We start from the raw sequence: 23,334 nt of genomic DNA, 5'->3' as shown, positions 1-23,334 counted from the left end.
CGAAGCAGACCAAACTAATGTGTCCTGTCTTCAGTTTGGTCTCTGTGAGGGACTAGGTCTCCCCTACCCTTCGTCTGGGTCTTGACGCGGTCTCACTGCCTCAAAGTCTTGGTCTTGACTCAACCTCTGATTCGGTGGCCTCAACACTTGAAATTCAAACATCGTATGGACTTTGACTATTTTGTGTTGTAGGTATCCGAAAGCCTTCAGGTCCGGATCGTAGCCGGGCGTCCGATCCACTGCCAGGTGCCAGGGATCGATCACCACCTGGTCAGCCGGGCAGCAGTTCGTGCCACCTTGGAAGCGGCCAAGGCCATCGCACTCTCCCACCTGGGCACCCTGTTCATCGCCGAAACAGACGAGAGACGCATCAACCGCATTCAGCAGGTGACTTTTTCATTCTGGATTAGCCTCTGTATTTTACACACGGAGCCTTTATTCAGCCACGAAAAAACACTTTAAAGATGACCAAAACTACAATGAGAGTCTGATCATATTTTATGTATTTTTAATAATGTATTTTAGTATTTTTTAGCATTCATTCATTGAAATGCAAGTCCTAAGGTATTTTTGAAGTCCATTCGTGTGTTTAAAAGGTGAGATTTCAGATGAAGTTTTGCCCAAAATAAACTCGGTTTACATTATGACAATGTGAAAATGAGAATTTGAAGAGTGCAATTGACTTATTGGTTGTGAATGAGATGAGGATGATTCAAAAGTGTACAGAGCAGGTCACTTACCTTCCGGCCCTTGTTTTCAGCTCAGCCTCTGTATCTGGTGCTGAAAAGAGACCAAACCTGAGTGCTAGGGCTCAGTGTTGAAGGCGAACTGTAACGGCTGGGACTCGGAGCAAGTGGCCAGGGACTCCCTGAATAGGTCTGCTGAACATGCAGACCACTCACACTGTCACAGCTACTTGCGACTTAAATCTGTGTTTCAACTCTGTATGTTTTAGTAGCTGGATGGAAGCCACACAGAGAACAAGGGGTGGATTTTCCATCGTCCTCAAATAGTCCCACGATGTCAAAATCTGGTCCCCAGTCTTCCATATGGTCCCTCGTCTCAAAAGCTTTCAGTAAAGATGTGAAACTTTATCTAAAGTAAAGCGACATGTCCTTTCATGCTGCTTTAAAGAGATGGCCCCACCTGCTGCCAGAGCTCCAGTTCTCTGAACAAGCTCACGTCCTATTGAGTCCCCGCTACAAAAGATGGTCCCCAGACACCAAAACGTCTTCACTTGAATGGATCCGTCCATCGGATTGGAGTCACGGGCCGTATATTACACTTTGAGGTGCCAATTCTCATCCAGCGAGCGCCGAGATTCTCAGTCCGGTGACAGCATAAACTGTAGACCGTGGCTATCACCAGAACTTTTTTACAAGACACTGAGACGTGATAGCATTTGTGGACTCATGCAGGATAGAAATCATGATCATAATGATCCACTGCTCAAGATGAATCCGACACAGGGTTTGTCTGAGTCTGGCTGAATATTTGTGCAGATGCAATGCTGCTGTTCCAACATCTTTGTGGTACCCTCTAGCGCAGCACATTTGGGGTGGTGCGCGATGCCTCAGCCATTGGTGTCAGACTCAAGGCCTCGGAGCTTCAAGTGCAACCAAAAAATACCCACTGACAGCCCAGTGTTCAAGCTATGAAGGATGGAAAAACATATCTTTGATTGTGCTTCAAGGACAGTCTGTTGTCTAGCTCAAGTTATGGACTGTTAACACTTTTCTTTCACCCCACAACTTATGTGTGTGCATGTGTGTGATTGAGTCAAAACCATGTGAAACAAGACATTTTTCAACTCCTCTGTAAATAAAGCAGTTTTTGGTATACATCGCTATCGACCTCCATCTTATCGGTCCCTGCCGATATTGGTCCAATTGTGCCCGCTTGTGTTAAGAATATAGCTGCTGTTCATTGGAGTCTTTGCCAAAGTGCAAGTGAAACCTCTGGCTCGTTTTTGTTCATTTGTGTTTTCATCAGATGATTCATGATTCATTGCTACTGTTCTCTGTTAATCTGTTTCTTTCTCCACTGACTGCATTACATGTTGTTCGTAAGGGTTGTTCGTAATTGTTATCCCCACAATCTAATTTTCTTCGTGCCAAAGCCCCATGTAATAGACAAATACCGTCCCAGAATAGCGGCCTAATATCGGCTTTCCAAAGCCACCGGATATCAGCATCAGCTTTCAGGTCTACCCGAGTTTGTTCACAATCGTGGAAAGGATGTAGCAAGCCCTTCTGTCGTGGTGACGCTAATCTTCCATCACAAACACCAGGTCGTGTATAATAGTTCATTTTGGGTAGGAACCCGGACTGGACTGCTGCTTTTGGGCATCTCATCCGGATGTGGTGGAGTGAGGTGTTCCTATGAAGAGGAGGCCCTGGGGATCAAGGTTTATAGGCAGGGACGAGTGTCGGCCTCTTTGCTGAGAGGACGGCCCCGTGACCCAGAAGTGGAAAACGATGAATGGATGAATGTGAGTTTCCTCACTTACCACATCGTTGAAGGAGGAGGTGAATGAATTCTGAGTCCATGGATTTATATTTGTGTAAATGGAGAATAGATGTTGTGCATCTTAACATCAGAAAGTATGGCACCATCTGAATAACCTTGGGTCACTTTTGAGTCCAACTCTGAAAGCAGCAGAACTTCCACACCACGTTGCACTTGGCTGAACTCGATAAATTACAAGCGCAGGTCATCAAAACAGCATCTTCCCCAATCATCTCCCAGCCAAGTCTGCTCCCCCTCTGGGCACTTCATCAAATTTAAAGTGTGAGTGTTGCAGTGTGCAGCTTGATTTGATGCACCCCAGCAGCCGGCTCCGTTTGTTTAGAGACTTGCTGATCTCCTCAAATCATCGTCAAGTGTGTCACATTCTGACGCATCAGTCAAGTCAATAATGAAGATACGGTGTGGGCCTTTTTTCTTCTTCTTTGGAATCTCCTTCCACACGGACAATATCGCTTTGGACATCATCTGCTCTCTGGAATTGATCGCCACTGTCTAGCTGTCATGTGTGACATGTCTCCCTTTCAATGTGTCTCAGGTGTCGACCAATGGGGAGATATCGGTTATCTCTGGAGCGCCGACAGACTGCGACTGTAAGATAGACCCCAACTGCGACTGCTTCTCTGGTGGGTCATCAGGCGACACGCACACACCATTCTTGAGTCAATATGGGATTAAGTCAACCCAGAGTATGAGATTGTGTGTAACAGGATTAAACAAAACATGTTGCTGCTCTGTAAATTCCGATGATCTTCGCTGGGACAAGTGCCGGGAAATAAAAACAAGGATTATTTCGTCTGACAAGAGTGTCTCAGCGGCCGAATGTTTGCATTCACCTGGCCCGAATGAGGTCAGCGTCCAGTTGTTCCATTGCTGCTGATCATTGTAATGCATCTCGAGGCAAATTTCCTGGTAGCACAATTGTTTGTCTGCTGCGCTGTTCTAGCTGGCTCGCGCTTGCATTGCTGCGTCTCAGGTTTGATTCTTGGGTTTGCTGCGTGCCAACAAAGAAATAAGTGGTGTGGAAGCACAATGACAGTATAACTGATGCCTCATGATTCATGACTCCCAGGGCGTCACGTATTGACCTTCTTCAAGCGGACTTTAGCATCTAATGTTAGCGCTGAAGTCTGGCTTCCACTTTGCATGTTTGGCTTTCGTCGACTCAGATGCTTCCCTCCCGGCCATTTCCTGACGGTCAAACAGAACGGATGGGGTGATGATTGTGAGGCCTCACGAGCTACATGGGCGTTTTTTCCTCACTCTGAATGAATGTTTTTTGATCAGAATCGGCCCTCTTTACATGACGCAAAGAGCTATGATCTGATTCAGAGGTGCTCAATGTTGAATGTGAACTGAACTACTCTGCCGAGCGTAGCAAGCTGAGTGTAGAGGACGAGACACACTGCCTCCTCCCTGTAGAGCAGGGCCCTCAAACTCCATCCACTGGGGCCTTGGCCAAAAGACAGACCAGCTGAGGGTCATTGGTTGCCACTTTCTCAGGGTGCTGTTGAGCGATTTCATGAATGGAGCATTCGCTGTTGAGACTGGTAGCTCTGCGGCTACTACTGCTAGACGGTGCCAGAGGCCTCATGTTCGTTCAGTCGAGACGATCGGATCAGGGGTGCACAATCGGCATAAAACACCCCTCTTGATCGAACAAAATTTCAACTTTTGGCCGACTGAGAGGTCGACTCGACAGGTGTCGACAGCTTAAGAGTGAGAATGTGTTACAGATTTGTGAGCACCTTCTGTGCCTCGTAGTTAAAGTTAGAAGTTAAATGTGACCCATCATCATATCTTGTGTATTAATGGCTCTTTTCCTTGTGAACCTTACCCTCATATCTCGTTGAAGCGTTGAGTTTAAAATGTCTGTTCCGTCCCTCCAGTGACCATCAAACAGAGTGAGGTGTTCAATACAGTACTGGAGGTGTTGGTGATACAGAGCATCTTCAGTCATTTGTATTCACAAGAAAAAAGGCGTCATCCGTTTTTACTGATGAATCACAGCTCCAGAAGGAAACTTTCAATGCATTGGTGGAACAGCTGTCAAAAGAAAGGGGTTGTTTCTCAGCTTTTTGGGGCAGATGCTGGATCATGGGAGGGCACCTGAAATCTATTACAGCGGAGAATGGGAAGGGCCAAACAAGTGTGCAGATGTTTGCTTTCATTGTAAATGTCAGAGGATGTGATTTTATCATTTAATCCTGCTCATAAAAATCTCCCTCTTTCTATTCAAAATGGAGGGAAGTGTCTCTCCCCAGCCACAAGCCAATGGGCTGTAACCATCCTCGTTCCTTGGCGTGTATTTTGCATATTTTCAATCATGTCTTGCTGTTAACAGATGATTACTCTCTTCAGAGGCTTTTCCGTTTCCATCCCGTCACCGTAAACACTCCCACGGTGTCTTTGAACATGCGCACAAAGAAAACGGAGGCTCTGGCACGCGCTTCCTCCGACACCCACCCATGAATACACAAAAACCTAATGTCCAAAGATAAGCTGCCACCCTGCAGTCAGCGCGGCTCCATCAGGGGCCCGGGGCCAACTGCTGACAGCATCTAAAGGCTTTCACTCGGCTGTTATCCCACTGTGCGACCCAGAAAACATCTGAATGATTCACTCCCCCACTACCACTGTCTGATAAGGCGGAGGTCACTATCAAGGTGGCCAGATCCACTACTCCGAGGAGTCAGTGGGCTCTGAGTCCTGACCACAATTGATAAGAGCTTCAACGTTACACTGGGCAGCGCTTGCTTATGTCAGGGAGCTGTGTTTATTCGACACGAGTTCGGGGTGGATTTTGGAGGAGACGTTAAAGATCAAAACTAAAATGTGACCTTTCGGCATCGAGAGTCGTTTTGGTGCATGTCTGGATTATAATTCAGTGCTCTTTGCATCAAATCAAAGCTACATAAATTTCGACAGTCATCTGATCCAAGTATTTGACTGAGAACGTCTAATCTCATAGGGTTACGTTAGCAAACCGCCAACAAGGCCGGGGGTGGAGACATTTCCTTTCCTAGTCACTCTTCAACAAAAGTGTGTATTGCTTGATGGCAGCTCTGTGGGCCACACAAAATTGAATAAGGGGCCACAAATGGCCCTCCGCTCTGACATTAGACATCAGAGATCGAGACTATAGACATGGAGATACGTTCAGTACGTGAAGTACCAACGAGTGGAAATGAGATGGTTCTGCCTCCTGACGTCTCTCCCTCTGCCATCTGCTTGATGGTTTTGAAGCCCAGGTTTTGAGTGGCAGAAGAAAAACTTTAGAAATATGCATCTTAAAAGTGTAAAAAACCAAATGATTTGGCCGTCAAGAGTTCAGAGCTCAAAGATCTTTGATAACTGACATGACATTGTGAATAGGATCTCCCACTACTGGTCGTAAACCTTAGACCATTTCAATCGAAATATGAAACAAAGTCATGAGCGTGGAAAAGTGTCGTATAACAATGCTGATATTTGAACGTCCAAACTGCAGCGGGTGGATCGGTCGTTGTGGCCACGTTCTACCAGCACTCATGGACTGTCTCTTCAGGCGATGGAGGATACGCCCGTGACGCTCGGCTCAAAGCCCCCTCCTCCCTGGCTGTCGGACCCAACGGCACCCTGTACATCGCAGATTTAGGCAACATCAGGATCCGAGCGGTCAGTCCCAACCAGCCTCAGCTGAGTGCGGCCGGACTGATGGAGATCAGCTCCCCACTGGACCAGGAGCTTTATCTCTTCAGCCAGGTACACGCTTCACTCTCCACCTGCTGCGGCAGGCAGCGTAGTTTGTAGCTTCGTCCTCCAAGAACATGGGTCATCAGAATCCAGACATTTTCCACCTCCTTTACGTCCTATGCCACTGATGCACTCGCTGGTTTCACGACTCTGTGCCGTCCTCTCCACAGAACGGTTCTCACCTGTCCACCAAGCACCTGATCACCGGACACCTCCTGTACAACTTCACATACGGCTCCGACGGTCAGCTGTCGGGGGTCAGCTCCCGGGACGGCCGCGGCCTGCAGGTGCGCAGGGACGCCCACGGCGTGCCGCTGTGGTTGGCCTTACCTGGCGGGCAGGTGTACTGGCTGTCCCTCAGCAACAGTGGAACTCTGCGAAAGGTGTCGGCCCAGGGCCACGACATCGCCCACATCACTTACCACGGCAACACGGGTCTCCTAGCAACCAAGAGCGATGAGAACAGCTGGACCACTGTTTACGAGTAGGTTCACACTTTCCTATCCGTCCGCATTGTTTCCTCGCTTTTTCTCTGCCCAGTCTGCTGCTGGCCTCTCTTTTTCACATGGTCCTTCATTAATGCTGTGGACTCTGTGAGCCAGTCTGTCGGCGAGATGAGATGTGAGTGCCATCTGGTGGCCAAAGGTCTGTCCCGCTCTCAGCAGGAGAGGGAAGGCGCTTACTTTCATTCAGCTTTTCTGGTTGATCCCACGCATGTCTTGGAGGTTTTCGATTTCCAGAAACACCTTTTTGTGTCGATTTTATGTGCCAATTATTCTGGTAAAACTGAGCCCAGGAGCTCTTCTTAAACAATGAGACGGCAAAACAGAAAGCCTCAATAAAAAGTTAGAGAAGAGGAGAAATGGGTTTTTAAAACTAAAGTCTGCTAAAGGTAGTCAAACGGTATTATTCAACTGCAGATGTCAAACTCCAGGCCTGCGGGCCAGAACCGGCCAGCCGAGGCATTTTCTGTGGCCCATAAGTGCGAAAGGAGCAGTTTGCTCACGATCGATTTCTGAATATAAGTAGATGGATAGTCAGATGTAGCGCATGAGGTTGTGATGTTTTTGTAGTTGTTGGTGGTTAATAATGTCGACCAGAAAACTCCTGAGAACTTCTGACTTGTCCTGTGTTTACCTTTTGGGCCAGACATTCCTGAACTAGATGAGTCACACACATGCAGTTTCAATATGACTCAGAATCCGACAGCAAATTTGACGACACGAGTGATGAGGATGCCTCAATTCTACTTGGATGCGTGAAAGGTTTCTTCAGCACTTTTCAATCACTCCAGTCGAGAGTGACGTCAGCATGCGCATCTGCAGCAGAGAACCAGACGGCGATGGCCGTTCAGCAACAGCGTCTGACGTGTGGAGAAAAACTGCCAGCTGAAGGACGTTCCTGCCGAACTTTGATCACACGAACACTTAGGATTACACGCACGCACGCGCCTCAAACCCCACCTGTCTGAATTATTCACCGCTGCCGACCTCATCTCTGTCTCAAATTCCGCAGCTGGGTAATTGCACTTATAAATCATAGCTGACACCTACTCGGCGCCGCTGTTTGTGTGTGTACGGGAGTGGAACACTGAGTGACAGTGTCTGGATGCATATTTGTGCTCCCGAAAAGGGGCAGTAATCTGCGCGCTTGTACATCATTGTCTCTGTGTTTATTTCTCAAGGTACAACAGCGAGGGCCGCGTGACCAACATCACCCTCCCCACGGGCGATGTGAGCGGTTTCCACGGCAACCTGGAGCGCTGGTCTCGGGTCGAGGTGGAAGCATCCAACCGTGAGAACTTTGTCACCAGCACAAACCTGTCTGCCAGCGACACCATCTACACATTCCGACAAGGTACCTGCCGCACGAGCACATGGCTGCGGGCTGTAGCCTTGTGTCTGGAAACAAGCGGCGCTGGGAAGTGTATATATATATATGAGGTCATGGCTGAAATGCAGCGATTTATTTACTGGAAGGACAGATTATAGTTTCGCCCTCATGCATCCAAACATGCCGCGAGGCCGTTTGTGACTCATGGGGGGAGGGGGGCAGCCGTATGAGAAGCAGAGACTGTGAGGTTATGGAGATGTTTAAACATTCATGACTGGCAAACTGCAATAACGTGGCTTTTATGCCGGTCAGGTTAGAGGACCTGACCTGTCTTTCCACGGGCCAGTCGTCCGGCGGGTCCCTCGCCCAACTAAAGAATCCACACTTAGATCTGATGCCACCTCATCGCGTCCACCGATGTTCCAGAAGTGTTTGTCTGACGCCCTGAAACACAGCGCAGGTGGAAATGAGAGTGAAGCGGAGGAGCTGCTCGTGGGAGCACTTTCTTTTCATGTCCCTCCTTTAATTGCTTTCCAGCTCCTGTCACATGACAGCACTGCAGGGAGAGTAAGACAGGCTTTACACATGTACACAGGAACATGGAGGCGTGACAAGAGCTGACCCCCTGGTCACCTCAGGCACAGACAACGTGAGCCGCCGTGAGAGGAACGTGACGATAAACGTGTGCTGCGACAGTCATTAAAGGGAGAGTGGAGCACGAGCGACACGGACGCAAGTTTATCGTCTCCCGACAGGCTTTTATCTGCCGAGCCGAAGAACAGAGGTTCGAGTAGTCACCTCTGATGTCGCTGAAGCTCTTCACCTTCACTCTCTTTCACTGGCCTTTCTTGAAGAGCACTTTGCAACTCAGACTTGGAAAACTTGGTTGAAGACTCAGTGGTGAGCAAAATAACTGAAGGATTAGGATGAATCTTGGCTTTCTTGTTTACTTTCTGCAGGGTTGTGTGGTCAACTCCACTGCCACCTGCTGTCCCCTTGGGCCGCTTTGAATGTGACAATATGTCATGTTTATTTTTTTTTAAAGTGTCCACTGTTGAATGAGTGGCCGACAGCTTTATGTCGTGAAGTCACAGCTTTCCACAGCAGGAAGAGAAATGACTTGGGTTCTACCGTCGCGACCCAAAATTTCAACAGTCTGGGAAATATGGGAAACGTGTAAACAATTGTGGCACCATGTCAGGAGAATGAAGGATGAGATCTTTGTGATCAAACAAGCAAAGTGCAGACATCAAAACAACATGTAACACATCATGGAGGTGGACATGAACCTGCCGGTTTTCAGCATGCTTTTTGGGAAAAAAATCCTGTAAGAAACCTTGTAATGACTGAAGTCTGTTGATCGCAGAACTCAAATCCTGCCAGACATATGAAGAGTCAGACCAACCAGAGGTTTTTAACCATATTTTTGGCAATTAAAATTCTATATTAAACACTTACAACATGCATTACACTTTTTTTTGTTTTAAACTACAATTTACATGTCAGCTAATCATTTGAATAGACTGGTCCACTGTAAAAATAGTCGCTGCTTACAGTCTTCAAACTTCAAACTTTTCTAATACAGATTTTAAAAATCATTGGATGTAAATGAGCTGCTCGGCAGAGGTCTGCACTCTCCAGGTGGTTTCCGAGTTAATAACACAATAATACGGCAACAAAAGTGAACGTAAAGAAAGAAAACTTTGTGAAACATGGATAAATAATGTATAGTGAGGTAAGTTAGGTTTGAGCCAAATTTAAAAAAACAAACTATTTTATTTATCACTGCCTGAATACAACTTTCTTCAAGTGGATAGCCAGTGCATCAAAATGATTTTTCACTGTAGCTGACAGCGTTACATTTCCTGTTAAAGGTAGAATAGAGAAAGAGGAAGCAAATGATATGAAAAATGCATATGTAATCTTCAGAATCATCTGGAAGCCAAGGAATAATGGCTGCTGCATTGGCACTCAATAAATCAAATGAAACTATCATCAATATTGAAGCGCCGTAGAACATCTTCCAGGCAAAAGTTAGCTGTTATTATTGAAAACACTGTGCAGAAGTTGCTGATGATTTGGTGGTTCGGAACACACCGACATGAGAGGTCAGCAGGCTCATCTCACTGGTATTTCATTCTCATTGAGATTCTTGTTTGACACTGAACTTTTTTTTTCCCCTTCTGCTTTGTGACCGCGAAGACCACGCTCAGAGCTCATACCGGGTCAGCGCCGATGGTTCCTTCCTGGTGTCTCTGGCGAGCGGGATGGAGCTGTCACTCAGCACCGAGCCCCTCCTTCCCGGGGGAGCAGGCGGAGGGGTCAGTCCCACGGCCAGCCGCTGCAACATCAGCCTCCCCGGCGATCACGCGCCCAGCCTGGTCGAGTGGAGGCAGAGGAAGGAGCAGAGCAAGAGCAACTACAGCACGTACGAGCGCCGGCTGCGGGTGGGTCAGCAACACAGCTCAGACGCTCGGCCTGTGGCTGAGAGGTTGCCGGTTCCATCCTGGCCTCGGTTCGCTCCTGGCGGTTCAGTGGGCGGACGCCTGTCACATCTGTCCCCAGAGGAGCTGTGCGAGGTTTCAGTAGAGGGGCAAGACTGGGCCTCTTCACTTGGCCCGCTGCCCCCATGACCCAACCTCAGATCAGTGGAGGAAAATATCTGTTGTAACATGTTGAAAAAATTTCGTTTTTTTTTTTGTTGTTTTTGTTTGTTTTTACTTAACCAACCTCACGTTTTATTCTGAAGAGTGGTTTGCATCTTTCAGGCTCACAACAGGAACCTGCTGTCTGTAGACTTTGACCAAAACACCAGAGTGGGGAAGATCTACGACGACCACAGGAAGTTCACTCTCCACATCCTGTATGACCCGCTGGGTCGGCCTGTGGTCTGGTCACCCAGCAGCAAGTACACAGAGGTCAACATCAGCTACTCCAGCTCGGGTCTGCTGTCCGCCATCCATCGCGGCGACTGGTCCGAACGGCTGGACTACGAGAACGACAGGGTGGTGTCCCGGTCCTGGGTCAACGGCAAGATCTGGAGCTATACATACGCAGACAGAGTAAGACCCCGAGCGTGCGGCTGCCGAGACGGAGCACATTGTCTGAACTAAGCGTGTGAAAAATTGCCGTCACTCTATTAAAGGTTGTAAGATTAAAATCATTTACCGCAGTACAAAGCCGACACCTTCTTTAATGCAACTTTCTTCCCGTAGTGCAGCCGCTCATGAAATCAATTTGCAGATGAAGACTCGCTCCTCTGTTTTTTTTTTTTCTTCTTTCAAAGTTCATGCATTGTGATCACTTTTTTCTCTCGCGAATCGACCTGCAGTTTCAGACCACAGAATAATGGAGGCGTGAAAGAAAAGGCTCTTTTCTCATACGTGTTGCGATGCAGACTTTCAGTTTCAAGGTTGTAGTTTCACCTCTCCAGACTGGGAGGGGAAACGCTCAGCTCAGCTCACGCGCTGTGCAGGCTGTCAAGGGCCGCTGCCAGCTGCAAATCCAGGCTGAGCTACCAGTGACGCGGCCAAAACCACTGGCATGGTTGCTCTGGAACCAGAGATATTTCAGCAGAAACCGGACGTTTTGACCTGATATGACACAATATAGAATGGAATCACTGGAGTAAATCAACATTCATGATATTATTGAGGCGCTTTGGTGGAGGTCTCATTCGTTTCTGCCACGTCGCTGCATTGGAGCTGCTCTGTGACGCTACTGCCACCTTCTGCCCGGTGGAGCTCATTGCACTCTTGCTGATACGAACGTAAACGATGTGGGAAAAGTTTGTGTAGGGCAATAATATGATATAAATGCGTCTCTGATGAACTCTAGTTATTCACATATTGAAGACTGATTCACAAGTTATACACTTGTACAGAGTATTGTTGTTTTCAAAACGTTTTCTTGTGTGAAAGCTGTGAAACTCAGTCATGAAATGAACAACCCCACATAACGTTGTTAGTAGTTGATGTTGAGCCACGAATATCTTCATTGATATATAGATTTACATTCAAGCAGTTTTGATTTACCGTTTGTCCAGTTAAAGATGGCGTTTTTATTTTTAATAAGTGAGTTGCGGAGTGACTGAAGTATGTATTGCTTCCATATTGACTTTATGTTTTAACTTTAAATCTATAAAGCTAGTATTTGTGCATTCTAATAATCATCTGTTAACATCCATCCATCTGTGTTGTGGTGCATTCAGTGGCCCTTGTCAGCTGTCGTGGCGTGACGCCCTCTTCCATCGCAGTATTTCCATAAAGCAGATACATGTTTTTCTTACCTTAACTGTTGTGTTTCCACAGTCCATTATGCTGCTGCTGCACAGCCAGCGGCGTTACGTCTTCGAGTACGAGCAGACAGACCGTCTGGTTGCCGTGACGATGCCCAGCATGGTGAAACACTCCCTGCAGTCGCTGCTGTCCGTGGGTTACTACCGGAACATTTACACGCCTCCGGACAGCCAGGCCTCCTTCCTGCAGGACTACACCCTGGACGGGCGCCTGCTGCGGACACAGTATCTGGGAACGGGGCGCAGCGTCATCTACAGGTCACCAGCGGCAGCTGCACACTCACGAGTTGGTCGCGGTCTGATTGTAGATTAGCTCCGACTCGGTAGGCCGGCAGGAGTGTTCGGCTCAGTCATTTTAATAGTCTCTGACTCAGAAGGGGACACTTTAATAAACGGCTCCATTTCCTGATCTGAACAGGCAATCATTTAAAGGCGTTGCCCAAGTGACTTTGACGAAATGTTTTCAGAATAAATGTGTCTAAACAGACCCAACAGGACTTTAGGGGCGCTTCGTTTTGACTTGCCTGGACTCACAACTAGTCCACACTGCGACGTGTTGTTGTGAGGCAGATTTAATAACTAGGTCTGAATATTGCCTCGTTCTTCTCCCAGGTACACGGCGGCAGCGCGGCTCTCCGAAGTGATTTACGACTCCACCCTGGTGACCCTTACTTACGACGAGGCCTCAGGCACCGTCAAGACCATTCATCTCACCCATAACGGCTTCATAAGCTCCATACGGTACAGGCAGACAGGTACATGTGCGCACACACACACACACACACACACGTGTGAAACATTTACAGTCTGCAGCGAGACAGCTTGAAATGTGTCGCTTAAGAAGCTCCGCTCGAGTGTGGCCGGATGACTGCAACCATCTGTGAGGATGAGTCAGTTTGGTTAAAAAAAGGATCTGAAAACCAGATTATTAGCTTCGTGGCAAATCAAAATAAAATCAAAGCACCGTTGGGACTCAACGGGGATCGATTGGGGAGATAAAGAATCTGAAAAGAGTATGTCATGGCCTGTTTAAAGTAAATATGGAAGCTGTTTCCACGCGGTAGTTGTTTGCTCAAATGTATCCTCACGCCACAAACAGCAGACGTGATCTCAGACCAGTCAAGATGGGGCACCTCATGCTGTGAGAGGAACAGATGTCCAAGTTAGAGTGAAACTGGAAAGTGAGACTGATGTCATGGTACGAGCGCTGAAGACAGTTATTTACTGGACACTTCTGAAAACATCACAAAGTGTAACTGGGAAGCCAAGCTCTGCTGTTTCCAGGGCAATTCCAGGTGGCAGCGATTGGAAAAATACAGTTTTACAGGTTTCCTGGAAACATCTTTTACCACGGAATTCATTCTTCGGTTGTTGCAGTGCACGATGGGACTTCTGCCTGGAATTGACCTCATGGACTGGAAATGACACCGTAGTAAGATGTTCCCGCCGAAAGCCGAGGACACTTGTTGAACCTGTGCTGTTCTCCTGGTCAGCGTGTTTCACTTGGTTGCATCCGTTAGCCACCTGCGTTAGCATGTAGCATCCCGCCTTGTTCAGTTCCTAGCTAGCCATGATTGTGTTGGGTTTAATCTGTGGCCTTCCATGACATGCTAATGCTAAGGCTAGGCATGCAGTGTGAACTGATCTTTGCAAAGCTAGTTCAGTTGCATTTCAAAGGTAAATAAATCCTGTGCCTGTAAACACGCTGTTTAGCTTTAAGAGCAAGTCATTGACCATTCCTGAACGATGTGGTTCAAATAAGCCCCTGGTTTGAATCCACTCCTTCCTCTTGCTCCTCAAAAGCTATTGAGTCATGGCTCAAATCTTTGTCAGTGATATGAGAACTTGCTCCTCTTCAGAGTGCTCAGCTGTACCTTTTCATCATTTGTTTTCTTTTCAAAGAGAAAGGGATCCACTTGGTCAAATTATGTGGGTTTTGTTGAGCCTTACATTTTCTAAAATGAGGTACAAAAGGAGGTTCATAAACGTGAGACTCAAACAATTGGGAATTCCATCCTACGAATCATCTTTGATCGGGACAGACACAAGCAATTTAAGTTGAATTTGAAGATTAGTTTTGTTGTGCGTCCTTTGTGTTCCTCCCCGCCTTCAAATTCTATTAACTAAAACATTGTTTTGCATAACAATGAAGACATTACTTTATCGACGTTAAGGGTCAATAATCTTATTTAAGCTGCACGGCAGATGAATCGGCTATTATTTATGAATCCAGCTCACCAATTCCCCAAGTCTTTTCACTGCCGTTTCACTGAATTTTCTCTCCGCTTCAATTCACGCAGCTTTGTTAGTGGCCCATTGTCATCAGCCAAAGTGTGCGTGTGTTTATCGCGCTGCCCTCACCGTGAATGGACTCTCACCTTCCTTTAACTGATCTCATTTCAGCAGAACAAACGGAGCCTCCCAGAGCAGGGAGATAGTGATAATTGTCCCCATAAGCTGGGACTGGGGAGAGGGTGGGAAAAAAAGAAAAAGAGGGGAAAAACAGGATGTGGAAAAGTGAGGGGGAAAAGACGCCTGCCTGGGAAAGTGACAGCCAGAGAAGCTCGATGAACAGACGGCCCGTTCCCGGGGGTGGAGCAAAGCTGCGCCTCGTTCTCAGTGACTGTGCCGTTTTCCCATTAGTGCAGGTGCGGGATCAACATTCCGGGGAAAATAAAAATAGCAATGGCAGCGCTGATCCGACGCGGCGGTCTATGCTAAGCCAGACATTTTTAAGTGCCATCGAGCGGCCTCAAACTCCAGCGTCATGCTCTTTCATTAATGGTGGTGGCGGCGATGAATGCTGTTGTTCAAGTTGATTCTCTGACATTAAGCAGCACAGTGGCCCGTCACCTCCTTAGATTCCATTATCTCTCCGTCCGAAAGGTCAGGAGCGCTGGCGCCGCAGAGGTGCGCCGATGGTTGGTTTTGAATGAACCACTGGCCTTCATGTGGCGCCCCGCCGCGAGGGTCGCTGGTCCAACTGCCGGATTAAAAAGCCTGTGCTCCTCAGGACCCCTGACCAGTCGGCAGATTTTCCGCTTCAGCGAAGAGGGTTTGGTCAACGCCAGGTTCGACTACAGCTACAATAACTTCCGAGTGACCAGCATGCAGGCGGTCATCAACGAGACCCCGCTCCCCATCGACCTGTACCGCTACGTGGACGTCTCCGGCCGCGTGGAGCAGTTTGGAAAGTTCAGCGTGATCTTCTACGACCTCAATCAGGTTGGTGGACTCTCAGTGAAACTCTGCCAGCGGGCGATTTCTGACCTTTCATCACCCAGGTGATCACCACTCATCTGATGAAGCACACCAAAGTCTTTAACTCCTACGGCCAAGTGGTTGAGGTCCAGTATGAGATCCTAAAATCCATCGCCTACTGGATGACCATCCAGTACGACGCGGCAGGGCGCATGACCACCTGTGACATCCGGGTGGGCGTGGACAGCAACGTGACTCACTACACGTATGAGTATGACGCCGACAGCCAGTTGCAAAGTGCCTCGGTCAACGAGCGGCCTCAGTGGCGCTACAGCTACGACCTGAACGGGAACATAAACCTGCTGAGCCACGGGACCAGTGCTCGGTAAGAGCGGCGACCCGCGCTGTCCAAGCGCAGCCTCGATGCTAACCTCTTGCCCTTTGCCTTCAGGCTAACTCCACTGCGTTACGACCAGAGGGACCGCATCACCCACCTCGGCGAGCTTCAGTACAGCGTCGACGACGACGGCTTCCTGCGCCAGCGAGCCAACGACCTCTTCGACTACAACTCCAACGGCCTGTTGACCAGAGTCTACAACCGAGTGACCGAGCGCACCGTGTGGTACCGGTATGACGGACTAGGCCGACGTGTGGCCACCAAGACCAGCCAGGGCGAGCAGCTGCAGTTCTTCTACGCCGACCTGTCGCACCCCACCAGGGTCAGCCACATGTACAACCACAGCAGCAGCCTCATCACGTCGCTCTACTACGACCTGCAGGGTCACCTCATCGCCATGGAGCTGAGCAGCGGGGAAGAGTACTACGTGGCTTGTGACAGCGTGGCCACTCCCAGGGCGGTTTTCTCCAGCAAAGGCAGGCTGGTCAAGGAGATCCTCTACACTCCTTACGGGGAAGTCTACCAAGACACCAACCCCGATTTCCAGCTGGTCGTCGGTTTCCACGGCGGTCTTTATGACCCTTTCACCCGGCTGGTGCACCTGGGTCGACGCGATTATGACACGCTTGCTGGCCGATGGACCTCCCCGAATCATGATCTCTGGATGGAGTTGAGCAAAGAGCCGAAGCCCTTCAACGTGTACGCGTTCAAAAACAACTGCCCTGTTGGAAAAGTGGAGGAGGTGACAGAGTTCACAACAGGTGAGCTATGTGTCCAATATAACAACGTTTTAGTCGGCAAAAATGAAGACTCCTGACTGGAACTTGAACCCAGAACACAGTGCTGAATTTGCCAGAACATAACCACGAGACCACAGGGAATGTCAGCTTTATCACTTTCACCAAGTTGTCTCTACAATTCGAGTCATTGTTGGGCATCAAAGATTGCCGTGTTTTTCGAGAGTCCTTAACATGGCATCGCACCTGAGCTCCTGCTATAGAGGCCACTCATGTGAAGTTCAGGTGGTCATCCGAATCACTGGCAAAATGTGTCCGACTGTCCCGTTATGAATGTTTCAGGTTATTGTGTCGTCCAACAGTCTTTCTCCTAACTTTGCCTCAAGGATGGCAAACTCCTGATTGTATTGACTCTCATAAGATCATCCTATGAGACGGTCCTGTGGTCTGAGGAGTGTTAAAAGTGAATTTGTCCCAGTAGTCAGCACCAGCAGACAACAGCAATTGTTCCTGTTAGACGTTGACGATGAAAAGTCTTTGTGTTTTGTGGGCAGAGACAACCGCTCCCAACTTGAGCCGTGACGTAGAACAAAATGTAGCTAACCTGGCTGAGAAGCCAGTAAGCCAAGGGGAAGTTTTGATGTTTATGAATTTGAAGATGATTAAAACGGCAGCTTTTAATCCCGAGGAGCAAACCTCACTCCCATCTGTTGCATCCTTCCTAAGCCAGTTCCATCAACTGTCCGGACAGCAGCCAGCATACAAGACTGTAACCTCCCATCCGCGAGCAGCAGTTGCCCAGACCCGTCCTCCTTGCATGTTGGGTTTCACGGGTTGTTGCAAGCCATCATTTTATCTCACGGGATTTCTGGACCGGTGGGACAGAATCTTGCTTTTGTCATCTTCATGTGTGGGGTCTCTGACGGACAAAAAAACTCCCTTAAGATTGAGAAGGTCCTTACTTTAGTGAGCTGGCTCATTGACCCTCATTTGCCTTTGATGCCCACTAAATCTGTAAAATTAGTTATATCCCAAAGTGACGTTGAAATCGGAGTCATATATCGTGATTCTTCTGATACCACATCCACGTACACTGAAATATCTGGGCAGATATCTACTGTAAAAGACCGGCGTCTTGGTCTCCCTCACACGCCCACGTAGGAAGATCTGCCATTAAGAAAGAGTGAGCGGCGCAGACCAACACCACAGGTGAGACAGACGCCGAAATGTGACGGAGCAAGAAGAAGGACAGCCGTTCCTCTTGTCGTCTTGTTTATCACACACAGATTCCGCTCCCTCTGTCTGTCAAGAACATACCATTTCCCCAGAGAAATACAACCTCAAATAAGGCAGGAATCGGAGAGGACGAATACGAGATGTTGGGGGGTGGGGGTGAGGGGCGGCTTTGTCCCTCTGCTTAATGGAACATTCATGCAGCCTGTCATGTTTCCAGCAGCAGCATTGTTTATACCAGGGAAGAGAAGAGGAATCTGTTTGTCAAGCAAAACATGGCCTGGGCCGTGTCAGCTGCATATTACGCTCAGATATTGTGTGATTTCCTGTAGACCTTGTTTGCTTGGCCTTATGACTTTTTGTTTGCTCGACAGACAGTGTTCACAATAATGTGTAAACTTTTTCCATCAAGCCGTTTTCTCACCGTGCGTGTTTGTTCTCTGTCCAGACATCGGTAGCTGGCTGCAGTTGTTTGGCTTCCAGCTTCATAATGTCGTCCCTGGATTTCCCAAGCCCGAGGTCGCACGGATGGAGCAAACATACGAACTGATGAAGACGCAAACAAAGGCTCAGGACTGGGATTCCAGCAAGGTGAGCATCCGCAGCGGCGCAGTACCACACCGAGTTGCTCATCTTCCGCTGGAACCTGCCTTGTCACTTCAGTCCGGGTCTCCATGTCATGCCAGATGAATAGCAAGCAAAATACATGCATTGTCAACTCAGTATTTTTTTCCGCCGCCATATACACACTGTATTTTGTTGTAATAGTTGGACACACTTTACATCGTACATGGCTGCTCAGACGACATCTGCGATGGTGTAAAGCTTTTCTAATCTGATAGACAGGTGGGATTAGGAAGGAGTCTCCAGGGACCGTGATGTTTGATGATGATGTCGTGATTTGTAGCACGAATGAAAAGGGCGGGTTCTAGTTCCACTCTACACCGTTCAACCAAACCTGGCCCCACCATGGTTGGTTTTACAGGAGAACAAGTCTGATATCAAAGTAGGAGCTGGTGATGAATGTTGTATTCCAATGGTGAAAATCACGAAAACAAAACTCCTCAGTCAGCGTTTTTTTGACCTACAAAACACAATGAAGCTCGTCTTTATTCCCTGTTCTACTTGCTGATCTGTTGTGGTCATGTCGTGTGACATGCCACTCCGGCGTGCCCTGAAAAACTAGGGCCATAGCAAACAGGTGGGAAAGAACCTCATGGAAGCAAGAGTTAAGGAGGAGAATCATCATGCAGAATAATCACAGAGATTAAGGGTGAAGAAGCGAGTGCAGACAGGGTGGAACTGGAGGAAACGACTGGCAGGAGTGACCTGTGACAGAGGAGGGGCGGCTTCACAGGTGTGTAGTGAGACTTGTCAACAGCGTGTTGGTCAGGTGGTGCGACAGGTGGCGGGGTGAAGGTTGAAGATGCTCAGGCTGTCATTGGAGTGACGATCAGAAGGACTGTTTGGTTTGGACACATGGAGAGGAGAGCTGTGGTGTAAGAATGTTGGAGGTGAAGAAGAGGAGCACAAGCGCCGTGGTCCACGGAGGAGGACAGGTGTGGCTCAGGAGGACCGTTCGGTTTAAGTGGTGGAGGCTGACTTTGTCATATTTGGGGGGGGTTCTCAGCTCTTGTCCTCAGGCTGTCACTGGACGTGAAGCCGTCACCACAACAGCATTTTCACGATATTAGCCGAAATACATCAAACACTGGCTGATTGTGAATGCGAGAATCCATGAAGCAAAACCAAATCACGGCAGGGCCACAACTCTTTGACTTCCAAATGATTCATTTCACGTCGACTTATGCAATTTACATTTTAAAGAGGTTAAAAAATCCTTGGTGTTTAGAAAATTCAAGCCAAAAAAACACCATTTCTGATGCTGTTTGGGTCAGTCTCACACTCATGTTCCTCCTCTGTCAACCTTGAGGTTTATTTGTCAGACGACGGCTCCACCTCCATTACAGCCGTAGTTATTTTTCCTTTTTATGGCTCACGGTGTGACAAGGAGACAAAGTGGCGAGACGTGCCGCCCTGAGACGTGTGGCGGCCGCGTCACAGCGCCTTTGTTTCAGGCCTCCTGAGAGGCGACGGCAGGCTGATGCGGTGTCCTTCACGCCCAGAAAAAAATCAGACCTCAGTGTTGTAGGATTCATCAGGGAGCGTTTGTCTCACTCAGTCGAGGCCGACTCCATCCAGAAGTGACAACAGTGATCTCATACAAATGTCTTCCAGCTTCTGTCTGTCGGTTTTGAATCGGAGCTTTTATGGACGTTTGAATCATCTGAAATTGTGAGCTTGGGCTGGGTTTGCTCAGTCTGGTGAGCAGAGACATGCTAAGAGCTCTGCGCCAAAGCTCGACATGCAGCGCTCCCTCGCCGTGCTTCATGACATTATCAAAACTATGTGAGTCTTTAGAGGTGAGGCCGCGGGGGAACGGGAGCCAGCTGCTTCTGTTTTGCTGGATTTATCTAAAAATGGATGAAACTTTTGAAGCGCTCAGTTGCTGAAGCGATGTCGGTGTGTCCCTGCAGGTGGTCTTGGGCATCCAGTGTGAGCTGCGGCGACAGCTGAGGAGCTTCATCTCGCTGCAGCGGCTCCCTCTGGTGTCTGAACCCGTGGGCTCGGCCTGCCACCGGCCGACCCGCCCCCCTCCCTTCGGCTCGCGGCCGTCTCTCCTCGGTCCCAGCATCCGCTTCGCCGTCTCCCACGGCCGCGTCAGCGCAGAGGTCATCGGCGTGGCCAGCGAAGATAGCCGGCGCGTGGCTGCCATCCTCAACGGCGCCGCCCACCTGAGCGGGCTGAGCTTCACCGTGCACGGCTGCGACACCCACCACTTCCTGCAGTCACGGCCGATCGAGGACGACCTGGCGCTGGGTTTGGGGGTCGGAGGCCGGGTCCTGGAGAGCGGGGTTAACGTCAGCGTTTCGCAGATGAGCGCCACCGTCAACGGCAGGACTCGGCGGTTCGCTGACATCACTCTTCAGCAGGGGGCGCTGTGCTTGTGCGTTCGCTACGGCGGCAACGAAGAGGAGGAGAGGGCGAGGGTGAGGGAGGAGGCCAGGAAGAGGGCTGTGGAAGGAGCGTGGGAGAGGGAGAAGAAGAGGATGGAGTCGGGAGACGTCGGCAGCCGCGTGTGGAGCGAAGCGGAGAAGCAGCAGCTGCTGTCCGGCGGACGCGTCCAGGGCTACGACGGCTACTACTCGCTTCCTGTCGAGCAGCAGCCGGAGCTGTCCGACTGCCCCTCCAACATCCACTTTATGACACTAAGCGAGGTGGGGGGCAGGTAACAGAGACACGCCCACGGCCCCCCGCCCCACCAAAGACTGCCTGTTTCTACTCTCGTCTGATTTGTTCTACTCTTTCTACACGGTATGGAAAAAAGAAGACGACAACAAAGAAGAACACGAAGAGAGATTGGAGGAAAAAATATTTCCAAATGCCTTTAATGTTGACAAAATGATGGTATTTTATTATTATATCGTCCAGTTTCTCCGATTTCTAACAGTGGCACAAGCTGTGTGGTTTGGCTGTGGCTTTGCTTTTTGTATCCCTGCTAGCCTGGATCTTACCGACGGACCGATTCTCTCTTGCTGTCTCAACACTGTTTGCCACTGAAGAGGTGAAGGCTTTATGGATTGCCAGCGAATGATCCTCTCCATGACTCAAATCCAGAACTCTCCGGTCGCCATTTGAGTTACCTCGGATATACTATCGTTTACATGTTGTGGAAGAGAGGCCTTGTCGACTCTGACGCTCCCGTTGAGAGCGGGAAGGCTCCCGCCTCGGGTGTGCTCCAACTGTAGTGTGTACGAGTGTGTCTCCAGAATGTACATAGCCAGTGCTTTCACACACCAAGAAAAAAAAGAAGTGCTCAACTGGAAATTCTGTTGTTCATGAGTAAGTGTCAGTATTGTTAATCAATAGAAGAACAGTTACATTTTTGCAAAGAATTATACATGGCTATAGTAAATATTCTCTCAGAGAAATCTGACTTTATTGGGTTACAATGCTGATTAAAGTTACTATGTGTGAATTACCGGATCGCTCCGTGGGACTTCATTTGCACCGCCGCTTATTAGTTAGACGGCCAGCCGCTCCGGCGCCGCGCATTTCTTCTCGGCGCTCTTTCTTCTTGTCTGCGAGAGTCTGTGCTTTCATATCGGTGCCGTCATTATCGGCCGTCATTACGGCTCGTGCTCAGGGAAGAAGAAGCAGAGGGCGGAGTCCGGGAAGAAAAAAAAGCTGGGGAGATGAGGAAGAGACGCGTGACAGCTGAGGCTGGCGGTGCAGAGGGGGCGGGACCTGGAGTTGGCGGCGCTCTCTTATCCGGCTAGTCTGGACTCATTAGGAAGTGCCAGTCAGGCTTCATGTGAACCGAGTCCAAGCCGCGCCGCCCATTCTGAAAAAGTCAAAAAAGAAAGTTGCTTTTGTTTGTGTTTTTCATCTATCAGTAATCCACCTCCCCGTCCGTCTGCCTCTCACCCACTCTGCCGCGTCGCCATCTGCCCGCCATTAATTGTTTGTGTTTCTTTCCGGGGCTGCGGACGGCGGAGACGCGTGGCGCATATGTTCCCACGGCGAACAGGTGATATACGTCCCTGACAGGCCGATCGGCTGCGATGTGCCGTCACTTTCTGGACCATATGCTCCGCGAGAACCTGCCCAGCCGCGGACGGAGGGTCTGGTTGCTAGGAGACCTCTGCACTCAGCCCACTTATTCGTATTCACATCTCTTATTCCATCCCCATCTTTGTGTCAATCAGCCCGTGCGTTTCACGTATATCTCTCCAGGCTGCTTTCTGGCCAAGAGTGTGTGGTTTCTGTCCGCCAAGCGCCATCTCAGTGGGAGACCCTGAGTGGCCCACCTGGACCAGACAGAGGTGCGGCCTGGTCCAGAGGAAGACCTCAGCATCAGCCTGTGGCCACTCCGGGCCACTCGGACTCAGACTCCACCAGGGTTGTTTGCCACTCTGGCCAACGCTCTGATGGAAAAACAGTGGGGGACCTTTAGTCATTCACCGACTCTGTGACAGGAAAAACAGCAGTTTTTAATCATGAGACGCAAATCCGCCTCCAATCCAAGCCCTCGCCACGTGGTCCGTCTCTTCGTGTGTCATGGGCTGGGCTGCGCGACTTTAGCTCCGCCACCAACAGACGTCACTCGTTCTGATGTGTCTGTAGAGATTGTTCCACCGACTACACATGTCCACCTCCACGATGCCTTTGTTTCCATGTTGCCACTTCTTTTTAATCCGTAGGATGAGGTGAGATGTCGTCGTTGAAAAGGTCATTTTTCTGGCAGCTCTCATTATAGCGTGGCAGTGACCACACTCCTGCATATGTAGCGCAAACCCTGTTCAATATAATGA

The 23,334-nt window shown here is 49.2% G+C and overlaps 1 protein-coding gene across 3 annotated transcripts in view; it reads left to right on the top strand.

The window, feature by feature from the left end:
* tenm1 (teneurin transmembrane protein 1) overlaps positions 1-22,608 on the top strand; it is a 229,552-nt gene extending 206,944 nt beyond the window's left edge. For 2 of the 3 annotated variants that reach the window (XM_053879955.1, XM_053879954.1), the window contains 14 exons: positions 193-387; positions 3,065-3,152; positions 6,074-6,270; positions 6,432-6,745; positions 7,946-8,118; positions 10,297-10,541; positions 10,863-11,156; positions 12,405-12,649; positions 13,004-13,146; positions 15,405-15,616; positions 15,676-15,977; positions 16,044-16,750; positions 18,408-18,550; positions 20,497-22,607. In XM_053879955.1, the coding sequence (XP_053735930.1) occupies positions 193-387; positions 3,065-3,152; positions 6,074-6,270; positions 6,432-6,745; positions 7,946-8,118; positions 10,297-10,541; positions 10,863-11,156; positions 12,405-12,649; positions 13,004-13,146; positions 15,405-15,616; positions 15,676-15,977; positions 16,044-16,750; positions 18,408-18,550; positions 20,497-21,252 (4,014 nt within the window). In that variant the 3' untranslated portion in view covers positions 21,253-22,607. Of the gene's footprint in view, positions 1-192; positions 388-3,064; positions 3,153-6,073; positions 6,271-6,431; positions 6,746-7,945; positions 8,119-10,296; positions 10,542-10,862; positions 11,157-12,404; positions 12,650-13,003; positions 13,147-15,404; positions 15,617-15,675; positions 15,978-16,043; positions 16,751-18,407; positions 18,551-20,496 lie in introns of all 3 variants that reach the window. The other variant, XM_053879956.1, reaches the window with a different exon arrangement.
* The last annotated feature ends 726 nt before the right edge of the window (positions 22,609-23,334 follow it).

The sequence above is a fragment of the Synchiropus splendidus genome, chromosome 11 (genome assembly GCF_027744825.2).
Source record: "Synchiropus splendidus isolate RoL2022-P1 chromosome 11, RoL_Sspl_1.0, whole genome shotgun sequence".
Taxonomy (NCBI): Eukaryota; Metazoa; Chordata; class Actinopteri; order Syngnathiformes; family Callionymidae; genus Synchiropus; species Synchiropus splendidus.
This window is presented reverse-complemented; position numbering and strand designations above follow the sequence as displayed.